Source organism: Electrona antarctica (genome assembly GCF_951216825.1).
Source record: "Electrona antarctica genome assembly, chromosome: 11".
In the NCBI taxonomy this organism is placed as follows: domain Eukaryota; kingdom Metazoa; phylum Chordata; class Actinopteri; order Myctophiformes; family Myctophidae; genus Electrona; species Electrona antarctica.
In genome coordinates, this window is record NC_136792.1 from 35137750 (window position 1) to 35164206 (window position 26457).

At 41.8% G+C, this 26457-nt stretch overlaps 1 protein-coding gene across 1 annotated transcript in view; it reads left to right on the forward strand.

Annotated features, from left to right (window-relative positions):
• The first annotated feature begins 8907 nt into the window (after nucleotides 1-8907).
• cwf19l2 (CWF19 like cell cycle control factor 2) overlaps nucleotides 8908-26457 on the forward strand; it is a 48815-nt gene continuing 31265 nt past the window's right edge. The window contains exons 1-6 of the mRNA XM_079513833.1: nucleotides 8908-9032; nucleotides 14855-14965; nucleotides 15795-15920; nucleotides 16594-16692; nucleotides 17955-18074; nucleotides 19210-19303. Of these exons, the coding sequence (XP_079369959.1) occupies nucleotides 8940-9032; nucleotides 14855-14965; nucleotides 15795-15920; nucleotides 16594-16692; nucleotides 17955-18074; nucleotides 19210-19303 (643 nt within the window). The 5' untranslated portion in view covers nucleotides 8908-8939. The remainder of the gene's footprint in view (nucleotides 9033-14854; nucleotides 14966-15794; nucleotides 15921-16593; nucleotides 16693-17954; nucleotides 18075-19209; nucleotides 19304-26457) is intronic.

Here is a 26457-nt window from a genome sequence, read left to right on the forward strand (position 1 = left end):
CCCCCAATCACTGTAAAGAAATAAAACATATAGGCCAAAAGAACATTCATTCAAGTTTTATTTATTCTTGAATTTACACTAGGTAATCAAACTCATTTTCAGTGTCGTCGAGTAATACAATATCATATAAAAAATAATACATAAGAAGATCAATAAAAGGTATACATGTGAATTACATAGGTTACAAATAAAAGCTAAAACAAATTTCAAAACGATCTAAAAACAGTTACATATTGTGGGGATCTGTATGCTCACCAAGGTTTTAAAACGACTCGGGGGTACCAATGTGGTCAATTTTAATGTAGTTTGCAGGTCATTCCATGTATTAGGGCCACAGAAGCCAAAAGCAGATCTACGAAGTTCAGAATTAACTTTTGGTACCTTGAATTTGGGGAAATGACTTGATCTGGTGTGGTAGGGTTCAGAGTCCCATTTCAGAAATGATGAGATGTATTTAGGACAATCTCCAAGCATGGCTTTATACAAGAACAGGTGCCAATGCAGTTGTCGTCTCTCTGTCAGGGAGGACCATCCAACCTTGTTATACAAGATACAATGGTGAGTACCATAGCTATCACCCGTAATAAATCTAATCGATGAGTGATAAACAGAGTCTAGGGATTTAAGAGTGGATGCTGCTGCATGTCTATAGATTGAAAAAATCTGGCTTTATTTCTATACAAAAATCGAATTTTCTGTTGCAATTTACCAGCAAGGACCTCTATACATGGTGTTTAAAAGTAAGTCCCATCAATCCAAATACCAAGATATGTATACTCTGTGACTCTTTCGATATCAACTCCATTCATAGAAGATATGCGAATGTCCTTATAGGATATATCTTTGGCTCTGGAGAACAACATGAATAAGAGCTGGAGGACGTTAAAAGAAAGTTGTAGGTTTTCCATACTTGTATAGAGTCTACGTATCTTATGAAGGGGGACCAAGTTGTATGGAACGGATTGCGGAGCGGTCTTGATACCGGAAGGTCGCCAGTTTCGAATCAGCGGTCCGACGCGTTAAAATTACCACCGCTGAAGTGCCCTTGAGCAAGGCATTGAACCACTACCATGAAATGTTCTATGAGCAGGGCCTGGCTGGAAACAAGTTCTTGAGCTTAGCCCAGATACCCTGGGTAAATATAGTAACTTTGCTTTTTTGCTTTGCTTTCCACACATTATCATATTGGATTTTTCTAGTCTCAATGAGTTCATCACTTCCACAGATCAACTGTTTAAATGAAGGGTGCTTTGTCTCTTTCCAATGTCAAAGAATGAGACGCAGGGCAAAAGCAATCGCTTTCTGTTGATACAGACATGGTTCTACAACAAAAGAACGTAATGGGGTTGGAATTGAGCGCTTTATCACAGATCAAAAACCTGATTCCAGAAAAAGGTTTAGTGACTGACATCTCCAACACCACAACAATGTGGTTCAAATCTGACTCTCAGCAGTAAATAGAACATCAATCCTAAGGGCTGATGGGTTCTTGAGCTCTGGTATAGGAAGGCTCCTGGTAAACGAGCCCCGTGCCTTCCTCATCCCTCTGGAGAGACAGACTAGTCTGTGATAGGAGCATCACAACAGAAGCTAAGAGATTCTGGCCACTGTTTGGTGGTTTATCTATTGATTGTGTTTATACAGAAGTATGCGAGAGAAAGTGTGTGTGTGTGTGTGTGTGTGTGTGTGTGTGTGTGTGTGTGTGTGTGTGTGTGTGTGTGTGTGTGTGTGTGTGTGTGTGTGTGTGTGTGTGTGTGTGTGTGTGTGTGCGTGTGCAATTGATTGATTGATTGCAGTTGTTGCGACTACAGCAGCAGGTAGCTGCTTGACATTTGGATTTGGAAATATAATTAAAGGGTTCAAGATATTAGCCTATCGCTCCAGGCAAATGCTATTGATCAGGTTGACTGCCAATGCATTTCAAATGTTCAGCCCGCAAGTGTCAACAGATCTTATTGAAACGATTTTCACAATGTACCGGTGCTATCCCTGAAGACTTGTGGTATGCTGCAAATATTGATTCTAAAGCTTGTGTGTTGTGAATATTTCATTTGCTGGTTAATTGTGTTTGTCTGTGTTAACACTAGAACATTTGGGCAAAAACAGACAGACAGACAGGATGGATTATGATACCCTGTTTAATGCTGTATGAAGTAGCCCAATACCTTTTGTGTCATGACATTTATGTAGAGGAAACATTACAAACATTACAGAAACGCTCTGATTATTGCCATTCCTTTGTCATTCTTTCATTGATCTTAATGCTGTCATGTTATCGCCTGTAGCACTGTCCATAGCACTTGCCCTAGCCTTGATGACCTTGCAGGCTTATGCAAAGGCTAAAATATGTAATTTGGATAGCATGTTATATAGACAAATGCCACAGCTTGCCAGGTCATTATGTTATAGTTTCAATGTACGGATATTCCACTGTTGACAGATGTCGGATAATAGGTTCTTGATTTATTTATGAATATGATCCTAGATGGCTATGCGGTTGATGTATTACCTTGTGTTGTTCTTACGTATAAGTCGCTCTGTATTAAGAGCAATTCTGCTAAATGCCTAAATTGTAATTGTATAATAACACATTTGCATTTAATGTCCTGTTTTTTTCTGCAGTTCGTTGAAATTAGCTGAGACCAAACTGCCATTAATGTTACATTTTCAGTCACCAGAGGCAGCACAGCAGTTAAATACAGATGCAGTGTAATCAAGAGAAGTACTGTAAGATAGGCTACAGCAATAAGACCAGTGACACTAAAACAGAAAACAAAAAATAGAAAGTCATCCAAAAAGTATCTTGCACTATCCATAATAACGTGAATACACGCAATCACAGGGTCGTTACTGATAGGATTTTTTTATTACCAGTGTAATGAAATAAATGCCCAAAGATGAGACCTTTAAATTTACATTTAAAACCCTTTTGAAAAACGTACCAGTTGTACCAGTTCTAACCTGAAATAAGTGAGATGCAGACGACGCAGATTAAAGGACCACTTCACCACTTTTCAACATCTCTTTTATTGGTCCTCACTAATGTTCATGATAAAACACCACCATTGTTTTCCTACTCAGTCTGTGTCTCATAGGAGGGCTTTGGGCAGTTCGGACACCCGTCCACCAGTGACATCATCATTAGGCAGATTTTTTTTTAAACAAGATTTGTTTTAAAATATATTTAGATTTTTATTATTGTGAGAACGATGGCTTCAACTTTTGCATTACAACTTTTCAGGAAAAGAAAGCCTGCCGTTTCTATTAGCTTGGATTCACCATCGATGGTGAACTGGTGGACGGGTTTCTGAACTGCCCAAAGCCTTCCTATGAGACACAGACTGAGTAGGAAAAAATGGTGGTATTTTATCATGAACATTAGTTAGGACCAATTATAGGAAGAGAAGTTGAAAAGTGATGAAGTGGTCCTACATGGTTTTACATTCTTTAGTTTAGTTTTAGTAATAATTCAGTGTTGTATTACAAGATTCACAAATTATCTTCTCATAGATAGAATATTAGTTACAATTACAAAATTGATCTTCTGAATGGAGAGAATAGAGGGTATGCACGTGGCATCATCATATGCGGAAGTTATGCGGGAACGCCTACTGAGAGTCAAAAAACTATGTTGTGGCCTTGACAGCCCATACATCCAAACAGAAAAGTCCTATTGGATTGAATTAAACGACATCCACTCACTTTTCCACTACCACTCGATTGGCCACTCGATCTGCCATTCTCTTTATGCATGCGCATGCCCTCTATACAGTGTACAGACATATATGAAACATGGAATCATGTTTTGTAGTTCTTCTTTCATTGGATAAAAAGGAAAGTCCACGTCTCGTGGTTGGTGATGCCCTTAAGCATCATCAACAGACGCAGTTATGACAGACGCAGTTATGACAGTTCAGATCATCAGATGTGTCCTGACCCCATAGGTAGCCTCGGACCTAGCCTTCACTCATCATCTCCATATAGGCGAAGATGAAGAGTACAGGAAGTAGTTGGAAGACAAACTTTTACCTCTCGCCAACGTGACATGAAAACAAGTCTATCCACATTGTTTTCAACATTCCGAAGCAAGGCAGACAAGCAGTCTACTGCAGCTGGGTAGTGGACTTGTACTGAGTGTTACCCCAGAGTTATAACTACTAGACCGAAGACCGGTGCCCAGCTGTAGAGCAGGGGTTCTCAACCCATGGGTCGCGACCCCTCGGGGGGTCGCCAAATTATTATAGGGGGTCCCCAAATTATTGAAAATAATTTAATAATAATTATTTTCACGATTTTTCAAAAATAGCAGACCTACAAGCTACCATACCAGGCCTCAGGCGGCCTACCATTGCGTGGCACATCTATGCACGGAATGTCTATGTTCACAGGCTTCTGTGTGCAGCCTAGCGGGCATCTGAGCATGTGCGGCACTACAAGTCTTACACTAAATGCGTTCGGGAAACCCAGCCATTGACCTTTGTCCAGTCCTTGTTTGGCAGAGGCGGGGTGTTCAGGTTCAGGACTGGATCAGGTTCATATGATGTTCTGCAGGATGTGTTGAGGTGGTCTTCAGTTTGTGAGAGCTTCTCTTCTTTAACTCAACAATTTCCTTTTATCTGACACACCAAGCAGGAGTCGGGGTCTTGACCTTGGCCTTGTTTTTTCATTTTTTCAGCTGCAGTGACTTCCTGAACTGATCAGGCAGCCATCTCAGAAACAAAATTGTTGACAAAGACTTCTGGTCTCTTACAGAAAGTGTTGTTGCACAGTGGACACTGACACACATCATTAGTGTCCCAGTAACGTGTGGTACAGGTTTTGCAGTAGTTGTGTCCACATGGAGTGCTGACTGGATCAGTGAACACATTCAGACAGATAGAACACAGGAACTGCTCTTCATACAGGAGACTGTTGGCAGAGGTCATTTCTACACACTGAAAACAAAGATTAAACTATTAAATTTCTGCCACACACACCTGTTGCGTGATTAATGTAAACTATGATGCCGTTTTTCAAGGCGATCAGTAGAGATATGAAACAATATGAAATTAAATTGGTGCTGATCAGAGTGAAGCAGATTGCGAGATTAGTCAGACTGGCTCTTCTCGACAGCTCGCCTCGTAGCCTGATTGGTCTTTGCGTTGATGTCATGGTTGCTATGGTAGAATCCACAAACAAACGACTCGGCTTGTTTATGAATGCTACCACAGCAACCGTGACATCTACGCAAAGTCCAATCAGTGCGCAGTGCTGTGACACACCCACTTAAAGTTTTGTAGTATAAATACAGACAGTCATTATTAGACCAGTACAGCGGGACACAGCCATGGGTGACTATTACCACTCTCTGGGTGTCCAGAGTAACGCAACAAAAGACGACATCAGAAAGGCATACCGAAAACAGGCTTTGAAATGTCATCCAGACAAAAACCCTGAAAACCAGCCGGACGCAGAAAGGAAGTTCAAGGAACTGTCCGAAGCTTATGGGGTGCTGTCAGACGACAACAAAAGGTTAACGTATGACCTATATGGTAAAAGAGGTAAAAGAGGTAAAAGAGGTAAAAGAGGAGAACGAGGAGAAGGCCAGTATTACTTCTTCACAAGCTCTACTCCAGATGAGGGTTTTAGGTTCTTCAGCGGCAGAGATGGTTTTGAAGATGATGTCACCTTCCTGGCCAGAGAGGTGTCCAACAATGGCCTATGGGGGGTGGTGAAGGCATTGTTGTTTCTTTTTTTTTCTTTTTCTTTTTTTAAGATATTTTTTTGCGGCTTACGCCTTTTATTGGTTTTTTTGAAGGTACAGAAACGGGAGAGAGAGATGGGGGAAGACATGCAGTAAAGGCCGTGTCGGGCTCGGGAGTCGAACCCGCGGCACACTGCGACCGGATTACCAGTCGGGTGCCCAGACGGTTACGCCACAGCCTGGGCGGCATTGTTGTTTCTGTTGGCAAAGCTGTTTATTCTTTCTAAAGAATAGTTTCTTCACATTGAAGCATTCCGTTAAGGCCACTGATTCTCAACGTCAAAAAAACCAAAAGGGCCACTCCTATATACAGCTTTTGTCCCCACACGTGTCAAGATTTGCCATTGACAATGAAAGGTGAATTCAGGTCAAATGTCCGCTAAATCTCGTCCCCTACTGCACTTTTGTTTGTGGATTTTTAAATAAAAATCCAATCATATTCTGTTTGCATTCATGTAATTTATTGTACTGGATTCGATCCTTGTTCAGGATAACTAATGTTACACATTAGGCTAGCTCTGGTCCATAGCCCATGCTTTGCCAAAGCATTAGGGCTACTAGAATGGTGCCCGTGGGGCCTCTGCCTGTTGGGCACTGGAGCCTCTACAGCGGTGCCCATTGGGCACTGGCCCCACCCAGATATTATGTCTGTTTCCCTTTTATGCCCATATATGGAGTTCTTTGTAAGACATGCCCAAATATGGAGTATATGCAGCCAGCTTGTGGAGTTCTGTATCAGGAATGCCCAAATATGGAGTGTTGTGAGGTCAGAAGAGGTCAGTTCCATATATGGACGATGGGCAGGGGCCCGGGCAGAGGCATTTTTGGGGCGGTTCTGGACAACCGTGGGTCAGACCAACTCGACATTGGGCACTGACTGCACTTCCTGCTGTGGTGTGGAACGCGTGTGTCGAATTTAAAGTCGGTGGGGCTAACAGTTCTCAAGTTACGTGGAAGTACACACACACACAGACATACACACGGACAGACAGAGAATTGGTGCATTTATAGATAGATAGATAGATAGATAGATAGATAGATAGATCGGTATATGCCTATTCTTGTTCTATTGTGTTTGGGGTCGGTCGCGCCCGCGCTATGGGGGGGCACTAAATATTATCTGCACAGGGGCAGATAATATTCAATCAGGGACCATCATTTATTTGATTATTTTTGAGGGGATTCTAATTTCTAACGGCTCCAACAAGTGACTTTGTGTGTGTTATGTTCAAAAATTCCACTTGGACGAGACACTGATAAAGAAAGCATTACACTTGTTTACAACAGGGTCCACCATTTTCAATTCATCAGAGCGGCAACAAAGTAGTGGTACAAATATCAAGACAAATTTAATCAAATAAACAGATTGAGGAGGAGTGATTAATGTGTGTGTCTTCCAAGGGTTAATTGGTCATATCGACAAGCTCAAACTGGGATTTAGGTAGGAGATACTGATGGTTTGTTTTTACTTAGGGCCTACATGAAGAATGAAGACAAAATCATAGTTATGCCATAGGCTATATATCTTGTTTGTGTAGGTACATTTTAGATCAACTACACTATTGGGTTATTCATATTCTGGACTTTCCCTCCCCAATAATGATGATCATCATTAACTTATGCCTTACTATCACCTATCACCTCCCATTCAGAATTACCGGTACCTATAATTTGTCTTTTTCAGGGGATGGGTGTGTCTAAAGAAATCTTATTTGAAATAAAACTGTATAGATAACTCCATACAACCACTACTGGATATTGTTTAATAGCATCCTAGGCAATGCAGTAACAGCATATTAGACAGGAATTTATGTTTTTCTTGTAATGAGAGAAAGTAAAGGAGTCCTCACCACACAAACTATCTCAGTATTGCTTTAGGTAAATTACATTCTGACTCTTTGGTGATGTAGGGTAGACACCTGGGTCATACCTGTCCTGGATCCAGCCCATAGATCTCTCTCTCTGAGTGGACTACAGGAAGCCAAATTCCATGTACCCAAAATCTCGGCCACTCGCTCACTCCCACTCGGTCACTCGGGGGCATTCCAGCTTGACCCGGAAATGGTTAAGGTTCCAATTGTTAATGTGCTCCATCAAGGAGGCGAGTGGAGCCGAGTGGAGGACACGAGGGGAGTGAGCGAGTGTGAAAGTTGCGGTATTGGAATTTGCCCCGAAATAAAATTTCACAACAATCCATTTCATATATGGGAGGTTGTGGTTCTAACATGGTTCTAACTCGGGGAGGGGTATCTCGTGGCTATATGGTGACATCATATGGGGCGTGGTCAGGTGTTGACGTCCTGACCTTCACAGTCCGTTTTGGTGTCCAGAGTAGCCTACAAACTAAGTATAATGTAACCAAATGGACTCCTAGTATCCTCAGACTTTAGTTAACTAACTATGGGCACTTTAATGTGTTGTTGGGGGGTGATTTCTTATTTTCTCCCTTCTGCTTCACTCTCTCTGGCTCTGGACTAGTCGCAATTTGCAACTCTAGATAGTTTTATAATGGGATGAATCTAGAGTTGCAATACCCTCCATTGACTCCCCACTCATCCATTTGCGTTTGCGATCTTCTGCTTGTCTTAAACGACGTTAAACTCACCAACATTGCAGCTGTAGTCCAAGCTTGAATTATCCTCTTTCAATCTGCCGAGCTTGTTTTTCATAAAAATCCCCCGTAGACATGTTATGAGCTACTTTCTGTCAAGACATTCTGTGCAAGTGATGGAGTTTGGAAGCGCTCGTCGTAAGTCACTGAACGGCCCTGCATGCATCTGTTTCGCATTTGCACATAATGCAGGAGGCAGCAGTGCGACCCCTTAATAAAAACGAGCGCTTCCAAACTCCAACATTTCTTCTTCTTGACAGAAGGTAGCTCATAACCAGCTCATAACATGTCTACGGGGGATTTTTATGAAAAACAAGCTTGGCAGATTGAAAGAGGATAATTCAAGCTTGGACTACAGCTGCAATGTTGGTGAGTTTAACATCGTTTAAGACAAGCAGATCGCAAACGCAAATGGATGAGTGGGGAGTCAATGGAGGGTATTGCAACTCTAGATTCATCCCATTATAAAAAAAATCTAGAGTTGCAAATTGCGGCTAGCTCTGGACTACTATACCCACAATCCCCGTGACGTGACGTAAGTGCTTTACGACACCCGAGGAACACACACAGCTGTACGGCAGTGTCATGGCGACGTTCGGAGGTAGTTTTGAAAGTACTAGCAGCATTAAAGACAGAAAGGATTCTAAACGGAATGCTCGCCAAGATGCACTCCAAAAGGTACGAGCCGTTCACGCACGAATGTGGCAATGTTTATTTATTCGACTTTGACTGGGGCATCACAGTCACATTGGACGGACCACAAGCACTGCTTAAGTGTTGTAGCACAAGTGCTAACTATACTCAATACATATGTCCAGTTGTCCACACTAGACATAGCCTATATTCCATATACCTATTACACTCGTATCCGCTCGCGGTTTGCAAAGAGACATTATGCGTGGCATAAATGTATTCGGTGTACTCACTCAATACAAAAATCCAAAGACTTGAAGTCAGATATTGTCTTATAGTTTCCCATCCATGTCAAAGATCTGTCAGAAAACCGTTTGTTTAGTCAAATATCACTTTTTCACGAGCTGCTGCTGCTGCACACGGACACGATGCTGTCCGGGCGAGGGGGCACAGAATGACAGCTGGACTTCATTTATCAAAACTTCCTTTGGGAAGCATAAACATCATCACCAATTGACCAGGGAAACACAAATGTATGGAGCACACAATTGGCAGGTGGTGTGATTAAAGGACAACTTTTTTTTTTTTTTTTCATGATTGATTGATGAATTTATTAACAGATTGGAGAATTACAGTACATTTCAAGCACAACTCAATACAAAACTGTTAACTGTGGACGACACCATAAAGTATTACACTTGTTTACAATAGGGCCCACATGTTCGATTCATCATAACAATTAGAGACGTACAAATAGTCTATATAGCCAAAAACAGGAAATTATCATAGAGGAGGTAAAAAGGGAAAAAAACATACAGTGAGGGGAAAAAGGGGTGGGTGGGGGATTCAGGTTTTACGGGGCCAGTTTCGAATTGCAGCCGTCCGTAGGTGCCCTTTTGAGAGCGGTTTTGAAGGAGTCATGGGATTTGCATGTCTTAATGACTGTTGGTAGGGCGTTACACATTTTGGTGGCATAAGAGCGAAAATAATTTAGTCCCTTATTTGTGCCGAATCTGGGTTGCACATGATTTGTTGAGCTCCCTCTGGTGTTATGGGTGTGGACTTCGTTGACATTAAGGAAGTATTTAGACAGGTACATGGGTGTCTTCTGTCTTGGTGCTGTATCGAATATAGAGCGTCGCAGTCCCGCCCCCTACCCTGGCCTGGACCAGGAAATGAATCTCAATGCATTTTTCCCATAGACATTTCTTAAAGTATTTATTTAAAGACGGTTACGCCGCGGACAAAGCCAACTCGAGTCGTGACAACTCATGACAACACAAACAATATTTTGGACCAAACAAATAATTACAAAGAAGAAAAACAACAAAAAAAGTGTTGTAACCTGCCGTTTTTTTCTTCTTTCTAATTATTTGTTCGGCCCAAAAATTTGTGTTTGTTGTCATGATTTGTCACGACTCGAGTTGGCTTTGTCCGCGGCATAACCGTCTTTAAATAAATACTTTAATAAATGTCTATGAGGAAAATGAACGGAGAATCATTTCCTGGTCCAGGGTAGGGGGCGGGACTGAGACGCTCTATTGTGGACCAGACCCATTGCAAGATGGGACCTTGAACCTTCAACCAAGGTTCATGTTATTATAATAATAATACATTATAAATGCATACAAATTATATAGCGCTTTTCAAGGTACTCAAAGTTCACTTGTTGGACTTGTGGGGTTCCAGTTGGTTGGCAGTGCTTGACCTGAGGGAGCGGGTGGAGAGAGCTGGTCACAGAGCTGCTGTGAGAGCTTCACTGGAATATTGATTAATTGATCTGTTTTTGACAGTGGTGTGATAGTGAACTGCTCATCTGTGAATTTTACGGGTGCAAAAAATGATGTTGTGGTCGCTTAAGCTGTTTTTGATTACCCCACTTTGTGTGATTTTAGTGGTGTCGGATGTCAAAATTAGGTCAATGGTGGAGTGAGATGTGTTTTATGAGTTGAGTGAGGCTATGTAGGTTACAGAATCTGGTAAATGACTTGAAAATGCGAGTGTCTTACTGGTGAATCTGGGTATTATAATCTCCTAATAAAATTTGCTGTTATGTCCTCTTCAATGTGGTCGTAAAAAAGATTTTGGTCTGGGGGTCTGTATAGTGCTGTTATTATTAGGGGTTTGGCTTTTGGGAAAATGATCTTCAACCCAGACCAAGCCAATTTAGTCTCTGAAAATGAGAGAATGTCCACTTTTCCCTTTCCAAACATTGTTCTAATTTCCGAAATCTTGGAGTGGCATTTTAGGCTTTTTATGTTCATATGTAAAATATGCAAGCCTCTAGTAGAAAGATTTTGTCCAGTTCCTCTGTGGAAAAAGATCCTTTTCCCCTTAGGGGGCACGGTGGCACAGTCGGTAGTGCTGTCGCCTCACAGCTAGAAGGTCCTGGGTTTGATTCCCGCTGGGGACACTGTGGGCGTGTTCTCTCCTCTGCGTCATCAGACATCAGTGCCCATACCCGAGGCGGGGTTGGCGAAGGGGCCTTTCTGTGTGGAGTTTGCATGTTCTCCCGTGTCCCCTAGGTTAGGTACCCTCACAAAAAACATGCAGTAATCCTGGTCTTTAAACTACCTCCCCCTGGCCAGCCGGGGCGCCTGATGGAGGGAAAAGGAACTGGTCGGAATAACGTGTTCCTTCCACGCGCTACGTCTGTCCGGGGAAACTCCCCCTGTCAGGTGAAATGAAAAGAAGCAGCTTGGACTCCTCATGCATAGAAGGAAGCATGAGTTCAGTCCGCTGCCCCCCCAGGTTGGCAGAGGAAGTGTAGCACCCAGGATTACATTAGATAATTGACACTGGGTGAAAAAATGGGTTGCAAAATCGTCTGATTTAAAAAGTATTGAAAAAAAAAAAGAAGAAAAGAAAAAGGTCCTTTGTTATCCTCGGGTGTACTGTTTCTGAGGGGACAATGGGGGGAGGAGGAGGAGGAGGAGGGAGAGGGGGTGAATGTAGCTGCGGAGACGATCTGTTGTTTTATTGAACAAGCCTAGTAGTCACTCACTAGTGTTGCCACATCTGCTTATTCCAAGTGACTTTGGGCTTGTTTTTTTGTAGGCTTGTAAATATTGGTAGTGGTAGGTTGTGTTTTTTTTCGTTTTTTTTGTCTAAACTGTGGAAGTATGTAACTTGAATGTTGGCGAGTTAGGAGAAACAGACTTTGCACCGCTCGCCATGGCCTGTCTATTGCTCAGTCTCTGCAATCATACCTTCAGACTATATGGCATAAAAAACAGATCATCCCAACACCTAAGAAAGGAGACCTCATTAGCCAATAATTATAGAGGAATTTCCTTAATGCCAATTGCTGCAAAACTTTACAACAAACTCCTCCTTAATCGTCTTATCCCCTAATCAAAACGGATTTAGACGTGGTAGATCCACTTTGAGTCACATCCTATGCTTATGTAGGGTTATTGAGGAATCACAGCTATGCAACATCGATCTCGCACTAGTCTTTGTTGATTTCTCAAAGGCCTTTGATTCAGTGGACAGAGCCATAATGTTTGAAATTCTTAAATTATATGGTATCCCCGACAAAATGATCAATGCCATATGTCAGTGTGTGAGAGAGTGAGAGATGAGTTAAATCACTTAAACCTATACTAGTATTTTCAGTTTTAGCCAATCGAAAAGCGCACAAAACCTTTCGTTGTGAACTTGTCGATCTGCCATTTTCTGTCAAATTATATGATCTGTGTGTAGGTGCTACTGCTAGTATCTTAATACATGTGCATGTAGGCTAGTTGTGTGATTATAATGTGTGGGGCGCTGCCTGAATGTGCTTGATTACTATAATTGTGAGGGCCAGATGTCCCCATAATTATAGTAGAATTTGAGAAATGGTGTGCATAAAACTGCCATCCTAAAATGTTGAATGTTTGTGTGTGTGTGTGTGTGTGTGTGTGTGTGTGTGTGTGTGTGTGTGTGTGTGTGTGTGTGTGTGTGTGTGTGTGTGTGTGTGTGTGTGTGTGTGTGTGTGTGTGTGTGTGTGTGTGTGTGTGTGTGTGTGTGTGTGTGTGTGTGTGTGTGTGTGTGTGTGTGTGCGCGCGCGCACACACGCATGTAACGTGTCTCTTGTGTACATTGAATGAATGTTGCTGCTGTTAGAATTCAGACAGGAAATCAGCGCATTTACAAATACTGGCCAATGCGATAAGAGCCCCAAACTTGTGTTCTAGGGTTTTCATTAAACGGACAGTTTTACAATCACACGTTGATGTGATCACTGTCCAGAAAAGGCACACACACACACACATACGGGCGCCCATGGGCAAGCACATACACACAGACACACGCGTGTGCTGTGTGCTATCTCTTCGCAGAACAGCTGTGTTTGCATTGTGATGACACAAGCACACTCACAAACACACTGCTTATGCTCTGTACCATTCATCCTTTGTGTGTTTTGGAGATGACAAGAAAATAAAACATTGTAAGAGACACAAACATGACTAGAGATTTTATTTTTTTATTTTTTATTCTTTTTTTTAAAACCTTTTTAAAAGTTATTCGTCTTTATTATTTTTATTCGAGAACATGGAGTAGCATGGAACAGTCAAAATAGCAGATCTACAAGCTCACAAATCGATCAAAATGTAGTAGAGTTGTTCCGATACCGATACTGGTATCCCGAGAGCCAAAACATCCAATTGACATTAGGCTGAACGAATGCAACGAGAGCAAGTCTGACCCAACACTGCAGCAAGTCACCAAAAAAGCCATCTGCATCTATGACAAAAAAGGGTTACTAATAAGCGTTACTCAACAAAAATAAAGTACTTGTATCGGTACTAAGAATTAAGTACTTGTCTGAAAAAGTACTCGGTCTGAATAAAATGGTATCGACTAAAAAATGTAGTTTGTGTTCATTTTTTGATGCTTTCGTGCTTTTAGTTTCCACCCATCTGAGTCAGATGGGTGGGCCATGTACATTTACCACGTACATTTACAGAGAATGTTACGATCAAACCACTTGCCATATCCTCGCCGCCTTGATTGGTTTCACACCATAGTGTGCTAAGTGAGAAATGGTGTGCAACAGTGAAAAGTCATAATTCTTCAACAGCATATTTAAGGTCAGCATCTCTTAATTTTTAATTCCACCGTCACTTACTTTCCTTTAACTTCACAATCGCTCTTATTTTGAAGTCCACAGAGTCGAGGGGTTTCGTTCAAGTTCAAGTTCACGTTCAAGTGTTTATCGATAGATATCTCGTGTTGTGTTTATAGCGAATTAAAGACTGTTGCGAATCCCCACTCAAACGCACTTGCCCCCGGTGGCAACCTGTAAGCACTGAACTTTGCCTGCCCGACTGTTTCATTACCTGCCACAGTCGGGCATGCCGGCTGGGCAACCCATAGACATATATAAAGGCTAGATGGCTCAAGGCGGAGTCTCTTACGTAGTTCACCCGTGGCCATCTTGCTGAGGGGCTACAGTACAGTACAGTATTCTATGGCAGCTCAAACAAAAACAGTCATAACTCCCTCAAATCTTGACGGATTTACAAACTGGTTGGTTTAATACAAATGTTATCAACGTGGCTATGATTCAGGACGCTTATCTGCTTATTTTTTTAAAAATAAAAATATCATATACAATCATAAGTATGCCGACGTCTCAACAAACCACCCCGTTTGAAAATTAAGCAAGTTATGGTTATTTAAAAAGTATTTGCCCATAGACAGTAGACACAATGTTATGCTGCCCCTCTGTAAGATGGCCGCCACGTAGCAACGTCGCTCTCATTGGCCAGCAGCGCGGGTGAGCCATCTAGCTTTCTTATAATATATCTATGGGGCAACCGTTCTCTTTAATGGAAGTGACAATAAAAGTGATTGTGATTGTGGTTCTCCCCCTGCAGGCTAAAGAGCAGTATGAGAAGGAGGAGAAGAGGAAGGAGCTGAAGCGGCTGAGAGGGGAGGACACTTGGATGCTCCCCGACATCAACCTCCGCCTGGAGCAGATAGAGGAGGTTACTCCATGATCCACACGCATCTGATTCATACCTTAATACAAGTTGTAATTTGTTGCCCAGTGTTATCAGTTAACATTTAGCCATATTCTAATACATCACAAGGCCCGTTTATTGATTAATACGGGGTCTAATTACTGTTATGTCTATGTCCGTGTGTTGTGTGTTTTAATTTTAATTTTAATTCAAAGGTGTAAATAATATTTATACCAACGCTCAGTAAACCAAATCTTCAGAACACTCAAGTGTGGTCTGAGATAACTTAAAATAGGTGTTCTGTTGGTGTTCTGTTGGTTCTGTTGGTTGTATCTGTCCTTTTGCTAATGAATACCATATGGGTCACCCCAAACAGAGTGAACAAACTATACACAGTCATAATATGTGTTTACCACTTGAACCACAGAACCCTATTCTGGGGCTGGGGGGAACATAAGCCAAAAATTGTGCTAAGTACAGAGCCAACTCGGGCCCAGTTGACTAAGTCTAGAGCAGTAGTTCTTATGCCAAGGACCCCCAAATTGATACATATATTTGCCGAAGACCCCCATCTGAAAATGTGTTGTCAGGGACCCCCAGAAGAGAATATTTCTGTTAAAAAAAAGATCTAAATTTGCTTGCAGAGCTTGTAGATCTGCTATTTTTAAACAGCCAAAATAACAGCTTTTGCTGTGGACCCCCTGGAACCTCTCCAAGGACCCCACTTTGAGAACCTCTGGTCTAGAGGGTTTAAGTGGTTAGTTCAGTCATATCCGGTGTTAAATACGTCCCATAATAGTCATAACTAACACTGACCTGTTTGGAACTTTTGTTGTCTGTCATTGCATCACAGGAGGCCTCTGTCAAAAGCAAGAAAAAGAAAGGGAAGAAATCTAAAAAGGCTAAGAAGGAGAAGAAGAAGGGGAAAAAGGAGAAGAGGAAGGCTGAGGCAGGACATGGATCCGACGACAGCTCAGAGGTGGGAACTGGAACCAACCTGTCTAAATCTTATTTGCAGTGCCTGCCCCCTATTTGATTGATTTATTGAATACTTTATTGATGATTTACATCACAAGTACAGGCAGTACAACGGGACACAAAAAAAGTAATGCAGCTGTCGAAAATATACCGGAAATGTATTTAAAAATATATAATTCAAAGTGAATACATACCGTTTCTGATGTTGTTGCATTCATATATCCTTGGCGCTACGATCCTGCAGCATTAATTTTGGAGCGGTACCTTCGTGGTTTTTTTTTCAAACAGAATTCTGGGAATCGTGGTTCTAACAGCCCATAGACATGTAGCCTCGGTCCCAGCCGTACTCATCTGTAAAGAGAAAAGCCTGGTAGCCTGGCAGGGATTGCATTACCGGAAGTGTCGGTCCGGAACATCCTCAGATGCATTTTCCCCGGATACGATATTTTTTTTGACCAATCACAACACTTGTTCCATTAACGGAGAATGTAAACAGATTTGTAAAGCGCCAACGTCATTTCCTTGAGCGGTACTTCCGCCAAAATCCCGCTACTTCTGCCAAATTTCAGCAATGCACTCTACGGCGTAGGTCTTGCCCAGCGTGATAGACATGCCATTACATGCGTGATACACGCATTACTTTATCATTTTGTATTGTGTTTGTTGTCGGTCAGGACTCGGGGGACGAGTGGGTGGAGGCTCAGCCACAACAAGAGGCTGCTAAAGCCTGCAAGAGTCCTGCTGAAGACCCCAGCCCTGACCTCTCAGCCCAGGTAAGACCAGGGCTTTTCATAGTGGTAGAATGCATTTTCATTTCCCCCCATGTTTGAGGCATCTTGGGGGAACAAGGCCAAATCAGAATGAGTTTATATGCAATTCATAGTGCTTGTCACATTTAAAAACAACAGATACATTTAAAAAAGAGAGCAGACAGCATTTGTTCCAGACAGCTCCAGATTCTGTCCAAAAATCCCGCAAATCGTTACACACTATCTCTATAGTCATGTGTTCAAACCGGATCTGTCCGATATTTCATATTCCATCCTAATTGGCTAACATTGGCTTTCAAACTTTGCAGGATTGGCCCGTTTTGAATAAAAAGCCTCAAATCATGAACGCAGCATGCAATTTACGTGAAATCTTTCACAGACTTTCCTACTAGACTGAGGAATATATCCCACGCTTTTCACATTGGCCTGTTATAGCGCCACCAGGAGGCCACAACCTGACCTGCCCTGGTGGAGACCTGTGCCCAGAGTGGCACTTCATCTAGTTATTATCTATCTATCTATCTATCTATCTATCTATCTATCTATCTATCTATCTATCTATCTATCTATCTATCTATCTATCTATCTATCTATCTATCTATCTATCTATCTATCTATCTATCTATAATGTAGTATAAAGTTATTAAATGATGTTTGCTTCGGCTGTTCCCTTCAGGGGTCGCCACAGCGAATGATCTGCCTCCATCTCCTCTTCTCTCACACAAACTAACTTCATGTCCTCTTTCACTACATCCATGCATCTTCTCTTTGGTCTTCCTCTAGCCTGGCAGTTCGAAACTCAGCATCCTTCTACCGATATACTCACTATCCCTCCTCTGTATATGTCCAAACCATCTCAGTCTGGCCTCTCTAGCTGGCTTTTCCTCCAAAACATCTAACATGCACTGTCCCTCGGATGTAGGACTGCTAGGACATACAGTAATGTGTCATATCTGCCCTGTGCACCTTTAGTTTACGAAGCCTAAAAGCCAAACATAATGTTCCAATGTTCAACGGCAGAAAAGCATCGTTAATGAATGAATGAAATTAATCGTTAATCGCAATTATTTTAGAGACAGGTATTCGTCGCGTAAAATGTCATAATCGTGTTGGACCTAGTAAAGCCCACTGCAGCTCTGCTCGCAGGGGCAAACGTTTTCATTACACTAGTTAACTAGTTAATTAAACAATAATAAATGTATGTGTACACACACACATGCACGCACACACAGGTCATGTCATTGTGTCATCATTGTGTCCTATAGAGGGATGAGTGGATGACGTTTGACTTCTTGGCGATGAGCACAACGTCTACCACAGAGAAGAGGGCTGAGAGAGAACGGCTGAAGGAAGAGGAGAGAGCCAAAGCCCTGGCTATTGAAACGGTATGGAGTGTATAATATTACTATTATCATCAGAAACCTCTTATCTCTATATTCTAACCTTTAGTGTTTTTTCGTAAATGCATGCTCTGCTTGATCATGCTACAGCAGGGGTGCCCACACTTTATTGATTTGAGAGCTACTTTAAAAAGGACCCGTTCAACAAGATCTACTCACAAAAACAATTATTATCCCAATGCTGGGGCTTTGGAATAGTGGTGCTGGCATTACATATAAGGCAAACACATGTGGAATGGGAAATAGAGGGAGGAAATGGAATTGGTACAGTGTGTTTTGTATAACGTTGTAATACTACTCTTGAAAACAAAGATTGCATTGTAGTATTAAGCTGACAGGCCTTTCTTGATGTCAATCAATCAAGTCACGTTAATCCAAGTGGTTGTGGCAAAAATATGTTTTTTTGTATATTTAAATTATATATTTTTAGGGGCATGTCATGTGTTCTACCTGCACAGCCTTTGTGATGTATTGGTAGATCACGATCTACCTTTTGGGCACCCCTGTACTACAGCGTCCCACAAAAGCATCACAAGTAGCAAATCTGCACGCTCGAAATGTGTCTTGAAACGTGGCATGAATCTTGTGGATCTGGATCTGCTACTGTACTTTTGCTCTTTTTTAATTTGAATCCTGAAATGTAACTGTTTTGGACAAACGGTATGAGATTTCCACCGATAGACTATTTTCTATATATTTATAGTGATTACACTATCGATAACTTTTTTTGAATTATTCAAAAAAAATATTCTATTATATTCTAGGTTTTATTTTATTATATAAAGTGGGGGGAGGTGTGTGTGACTGTGTGTGACTGTGTGTGACTGTGAGAACTGGACATTATGAGGACAATTTTCCTGGTCCTCAGTGTGGTTGTTTTTAGAATTATTTTAGAGTTAAGGACAATTAAAGTTTCGACCATTAAGGTCTACTTCACAGATTTTGTAACCAGATCCTATTTTAATGACGTTTAGGACACAAAAAACACGATCCTGTTTTTAAAATGAAGAAATTCCATGTCTGCTTGCAACTCGTGATATGATATCTCTGTCTGTCTGTCTGTCTGTCTGTCTGTCTGTCTGTGTCTGTGTCTGTGTCTGTGTCTGTGTGTCTCTCTAAGGCTGGTCTGCACAAGCTGGAGTTGAATCCGTTCTGGAAGGATGGAGGGACTGGCGTGCCCCCGGAGGAGAAGGCCAGTACTGCATTGACGAAGGGTAAGGGTCACCCTATTATCCCACATCAGCATTCACCACTGTGATGATTTAAATCATGAATATCGTTACTGTCGGGTAGAAACCTTGTATCTCCATATTTCAACTTGTGTCACACAAATAAAAATAGCAGACATACAAGCTCACAACGCGGTGCCTTGCGACGTGTTGTGAGCTTGTAGATTTGATATTTTCAACACATCATACGACGAATGTCAAATAAAAATGCAGCACGCAGCAGCAGCATCCACCATCCACCAGCTCGTTCCACCAGCCAGTCTAACTCAACTTTGGCTTGAGACGACTAAACCAGGAAATGGGCGTGTCGAGTTAGCATTTCAGCGAGACAACTCTGTCCTCCTCTGGTTACGTCATCGAGGCATACCGAAGCCATTTTGCAAAATGGCAGCTGTAGAACATTTGAGTTGATAAACGTCAAATGTCAAATGTGTCCGCCCCCCCAAAAAACAAATCAAATAAATTAAATACATACATGCATGCATACATACATACATACATACATACATACATACATACATACATACATACATACAGTTGACATCCTTTTTTTTTTTTTGAGAGACGTGTGTCAACAGTTTTGCAAATACATAATATGGTGCCTACACTTTAAATCTGTCTGTGGGTTTTTTATTTATGGAACAAATGCAAAGTATTAAGAGCTTGTGACTAAGTAATAACTATGTTGCATCCATGAAAACACAGATTATTCTTTTTTCCCCATTTCCTGAAAAGTAGCCGTTTTGGACATCATTTCCACTTTCCACCCGACAATGAGGATACAATTTACAATTTAGGCATTTAGCAGACGCTCTTAATCCAGAGCGATTTACATTTAGGCAAGAACAAAAGTATGGGAATACATCACTTATATAAAATGCATTTATCAAGAAGCATGCGTAAGCTAAGAACGTAACTAGAACATATCTATATAATGACATTATACATATTAACTATACATATATGCTATACTATGCTATACATATGTACTATGATGTGCTATGACTACATACAATGCAATTATTGTGCTATCTACATGACATGCTATAAATCTGTTTCAAATGCTATCTAAGTCTAAAAAGGATACTCCCATTGGTGTGTATGCGTGTGCTAGTCGTAGGATACTCCCATTGGTGTGTATGCATGTGCTAGTCGTAGGATACTCCCATTGGTGTGTATGCATGTGCTAGTCGTAGACTGCAGGACGTGCAGGTTAAATTAACACATTGGTGTGTATGAGTGTGCTAGTCGTAGACTGCAGGACAATGAGGATACTCCCATTGGTGTGTATGCGTGTGCTAGTCGTAGACTCCCATTGGTGTGTATGCGTGTGCTAGTTTATTGGTGTGTATGCGTGTGCTAGTCGTAGACTCACATTGGTGTGTATGCGTGTGCTAGTCTATTGGTGTGTATGCGTGTGCTAGTCGTAGACTCCCATTGGTGTGTATGCGTGTGCTAGTCTATTGGTGTGTATGCGTGTGCTAGTCGTAGACTCCCATTGGTGTGTATGCGTGTGCTAGTTTATTGGTGTGTATGCGTGTGCTAGTCGTAGACTCACATTGGTGTGTATGCGTGTGCTAGTCGTAGACTCACATTGGTGTGTATGCGTGTGCTAGTCTATTGGTGTGTATGCGTGTGCTAGTCGTAGACTCCCATTGGTGTGTATGCGTGTGCTAGTTTATTGGTGTGTATGCGTGTGCTAGTCGTAGACTCACATTGGTGTGTATGCGTGTGCTAATCGTAGACTGCAGGCCGTGCAGGTTAAATTAACACAACAAAAGGCAGTGGCTTCACTAATATTATTCAAGTGGCTGTTATGTTGAGCATCCTGCTTTCCATTCTCACACTCCGTCCACGCATTCAGATAATTCCTCTCAATAAAAACCTTCTTCGGGCGCCCTTGGAGAGCCATTAACATGCGGGGGTTAAGTGTTGTCACAACACACTGGCTGGTAATACAGTGGCCGATGCTTTGAATGTATAATTTAGTTCAATTAGGCATTTAGCAGCATTCAACACACAAGCATGCCAAAGTGTACACCGACCTGATGTCACTGATCACATGACCTCTAGACCTCCAGTTCTGGGCTAAACGGAAGGGGGGGACTTTTGCTTTTTATTATTTCCAATATACCTTAGAGTTCCACAACTCTAAGGTATATTAATGACATACTCATACTGTAGTTCGATGTTGAAATTGAGTGGTATTCCCCTTTAAGGACTTTGGGTTGAACCAAAACAAGCACTCCTCTTCCCCAACCCTTACGGGAATAGTATTTGGTGCGACATGAAAGTCGGGGCATTGAAGCTTAGATTTATTTAAACCCGCAGCAAGCTGGATATCGAACCCAGAGGTCGTGCCTCTAACCAGAGTAGAGTAGAGGAGTCATTCAGCCAATCCTGTTGACCACAAGAGGGAATTGACATTAATTTAACTAGCGCTGTTCCCTTGATCTCCCTAACCCCGTTATCGTCCTCGGAATCCCCTCTGGACACAAGATTGTTGTTTTCCGAGAAGTTCAGCTACATTCCCACACTATTCTGACAGTACATATCTCTCACTCTCTCACTCTCCCTGTTCCCTTTTCTCCTCTTACATGTTTTTTTTTAATCTTTTTAGTTTCAAAACATTTTATCGAATCCTTTGTTGTTTTTCTCCGTTCAGATGAGGCTGACGCAACAATGCACACCATTTGGCTGAGGCTGATTCTACAAATGCCTTCTAAATCTGTGGTTCCCAAAACCATATGTATTTGTCCGGACCCCGCAAGCTTGTAGATCTGCTATTTTTGAGAACCACTGTAATCTAAACTGTTCTGAAGAGTTTTCTGAACGCTATACAAAATGACACAGACATCTTAGTTGAGAGAGAGACATGAAGAGACATTGATTATAGTCACCAATGTACACAGTTTTTAAATGCACAAATATTATTAAATATATATATATATATATATATATATATATATATATATATATATTGTTTTTTAATGTTTTCATTTTTTTAATCTGACGTTCACGCGATGTGCACATGGATGCGCCCACGGTTATTTATTCCATTGTCCCATTTATCTGGTGTTAAACAACTAGGCAACTAGTCTACTAGTAAAAATCACTAGAAGTGAAAGCCCTATTCTGGACTACCGTGTATCCGACCGACTCAAGGCCGTGCACTCCCTGTGGTGTAAGATTGTCATCACCTGGGTGGGTCAGTCGTGTAACTTTCCCGTCGTTAAGCTGTGTGTTCAACAACACAGCATGCCCACATTAGCAACGGTTGCTTTACTATTTGAATCGCTTTTGGTGTGGAGTTTAGCCAAGGGTCAATTGCCACAAAATCTATGCTTGTAGATCGCTATTTTCTGCAAATGTTTCCCCCCCAGGGAATAAATAATAAATAAATAAAAACACACCCGTGTGAAGTGAGGGGCGTTCTGATCATCATACATTATCTCATTCCGGCCACACAATTTTTGTGTTTATGAATGATTGTGTTTACACAAAACTCAAAAATGGCCATTCATTTTCAATGGCATTTAATGTTTGTGTAAGGACAATGTTTGTGTTGACAAGGACAAGGGCCCCTGTACTTTTGATGCTTTTGTGTGATGCCGTAGAATCAAGTTGGACGTTGATTTACTAAATAAACACAAAAAGTTAAATCATGGAGACAATATGAAGTTCCATTGTCTTGTGTTGATGATGCAGCACATCTTTACAGACAGACAGACAGACAGACAGACAGACAGACAGACAGACAGACAGACAGACAGACCGACCAATAGTTTCGCAGTCACTTCACAGTTCAACTAAAAAAATAAAATAAAAAATAATAAAATATATATCATATTTGATGTATTTTTCAGCTTCTATAAATCATGGTTTTTGACTCCTAAGGAGCTTTATGTGTCTCTGGCTGGCTGTGTCCCCATGGGTCCCTGGCTGGCTGTGTCCGAGCACGGAAATAGCGTTTGGTTGGTTTTCATCACTAAGTGTCACTGTTGTGTAGACACACACACACACACACACACACACACATTCCTGTGTTCCTCGTTCCTGTGGGTCTGGAAGTTCCGGGGAGCCCCCGGGGACCCCTACACGGTAACTGTAATTTCTCGACCGTTTCGGACGTGGGCCGTGATTTTTCTCGTAATACCTGTGTATATAAAACCTCCTGTGTAACACAGGATGTGATGATATTATCGAAAGTGCTAACTGAAACACTAAATATAAAACTAAAATAAATGAATATTTCAATACTATAATAACTCTGGTATGTGTGTATATTCAGTACATACATGATGTGTATGAATGCCTCCCTCATGCACCTCATTCCATAACATCTGGGGCTAGTCAGTCCAAAAACAATAAATGCTGTGAGCTGTGTAGACGCTGGGAGAGACCACCGTTCACCCCACTTTAAGCCCCCCCATCAACTGTCTCCCATCCTCGGTAAAATGTCTCCTACATTCTCTGTGACAGGGTGTGTGTGTGTTTGGAAGGTCTTATCTCCCACCAGACATAAATCGGTGAAACCGCATCCCACCTTTCTCTTTGAGTCCATTAGCTCTGGGGGGGATTCATGGCAGAGGGGGTCCCATAATGTTGACCTCATCCCCTCCCTGGTATCCATTCGTCAACTTCTGGGAAAACCAGTCATTCTCTCCAAAAAGTCAGACCCTGTTTCCATCTGGCCTCCTTATGTTGGGCATTTCATTGTAGGCACTAAGAAAAAGAAAATAGAAATGGCATGCATTGTGTCGTGAGCTTGTACTGTAGATCTGCAAATCTTTGGTAAACAACAAAGTGTATACGGCACTAACGTGTTGTGACACATTGTGAAGCTTGACGGCAAATTTCACTGTAGACATTTGTGTGGAGGGAAAAAAAGCTAGCCTGGAATCTCTTCCATTTCAGCCTGATTTTCCAAACACCACCTGTTACAGTTCACAAGCACGTCATTGCTGATTGGATAGTACGCAACAAATCACAGTAGGAATGGAAGTGACCTGGATTTGACATTGGAAGCCTATGGTCCCACCCACAGACCAGAAGACTGAGAAGCGAAGTAAAAAAGTCAGCTGGATGTAGTCAGTCAGTCTGGTTTCCAGGCTAGAACAAATGGGGGCCTAGTACAGACCAATGGGGGACTCCGGGCAACGAAGTATAGGGTTTAAGTGGTCGATGATAATCTCTGGTGTGCAGGTGTGTCTGTTTGATGTGCCGACGTTAGGCCGATGCGTCTATTTGCACCACCCGGTCGTGTAAACCTTGCGTTGCCTTTTCCAAGTCTCGTTTAGAAGTAGTCAAGCGTCTTGTTTTCATGAGTGGGGTGGAGCAAATAATGCATGGCTAGGTGGAGCATGCACATGAATGGTGCACGTACAGTACATACATCACTGGGTCACGGAAGTAGTAGGAGGACCTTTTAGAAAGGTAAGGTGTGAAAGGAGATTTGGGCAGAGAGAGTCAAAATGACTGGTATGGTTGAGAGAAGAAAACGGAGGACTTGCTGACGTGCGTGTGTGTGCGCCTGCGTGCCACCCTGTGGAGTTGGCATGGTGTTCAATGTAGTGAGACTCCTTTTAACTGGGTGGCAGAATAAGCTGACTGAAGCATTATAGTAACACAGTCATAGCTATAGCAGACATGCACATCACAGTCTCCTGGTTGTATGCAGGGAGGAGAATAATGCGTAGATCGATCGGAATTCCTGAAATCAGGACTTCATTGTGACTTACAGTAAAAGCATAACGCCTCTGTCGGGTGGAAACCTCATATTCACTGTTACTTTTCAGCTATGATCATAAGGTCAGTGGAGATTAGTTTTCTGCCCCAAATGCAGCGATAAGGAATATCATTGCTGTCCGACACAATGCAGAATGTCAGTGGTATAAAATGTGTCTCCCCCGAGTGTTATAGTAACGTGCTGATACTGTACATTGGTTGTTAGTTAACCATCTATTATATGTGGGTAGATGACTGGAGAGAGTGATTTAAAATTTTACCTCTTTTTCAACCCCAATGTATCTGTTGCTAATGAATTCCTCCCCACACACATTTCTGTATGTAGACACAGCTGAAATAATCACGCGAGGCATTTAAAATGCAAAACTTTTTTTGTGTCAGAGTTTGGGAGTTTGGGAGTGCTCGTTGGATATCACTTAGTTAACACCCCTGCGTTCCACCTGTTTTGAATTTGCACATAATGCAGGAGGCAGCAGGAGGTTGCTTTACTAAAAACGAGTGCTTCCAAACTCCAATACTTAGAATGAAAATCACCTGCAAGGAATTTCTTGACAGGAAGTAGCACATCACAAGTCTACAGTGGATTTTTATGAAACAAACACTTTGCAGATAGAAAGAGGATAATTCAAGCTTTTCGCACAGCTGCAATGTTGGTGAGTTTGACGTTGTTTAATACAATCAGATATAGGACTTTTCTGTTTGGATGAATGGGCTGTCAATGGGAAGTTGCACCTAGTTACACAGGGTTCGTACATGGCGTCTAACAGCACAGGGTCAAACGTGCCATCCCACACGATGGGTGCTTGCCACGGGGTCATGGGTACAATGTGTAATTTAAATACCTGCAAATAGGTCACATATAGACAAATAATACCATACAAAAGGAACTCCTTGACCTGAAAAACATAGGATTCGACACGTTGTTTGCATTTATAGCCCTATATTTGAAGATATGTACATTTTTGGTATTCGGTACCTGCAGTGGCGGCCATCTTGGATTATGGCAAATGTGGGGTATTTGCAGTGAGCAGATCAGGGTAGATTTTTTATCCTGGCTAGTAGACCTAATTTCCTGTCAGAATCAGTTGAGGAACAAAATAAACCAATTTTGTCCAACCTCTGCCATTTAATTACTGGACTATTCTCTCTCTCTCTGACGTAATGAGGGACAATATGACATAAATTTCCCCTACCAACATTAAACCTGTATATAGGAAGATTGCTGAATTTCCTTTTTAGACCAGGAAAATTGGCAATGTATATTATAAGTAGGAAAGAAAAAAATCACACCCGTGTGAAGTGAGGGGCGCTCTTATCATCATACATCTTCATGATGTATGCTGATATTGTCAATGGGAACTTAATCCCATTGTGGTAGGACAAAATAGCCG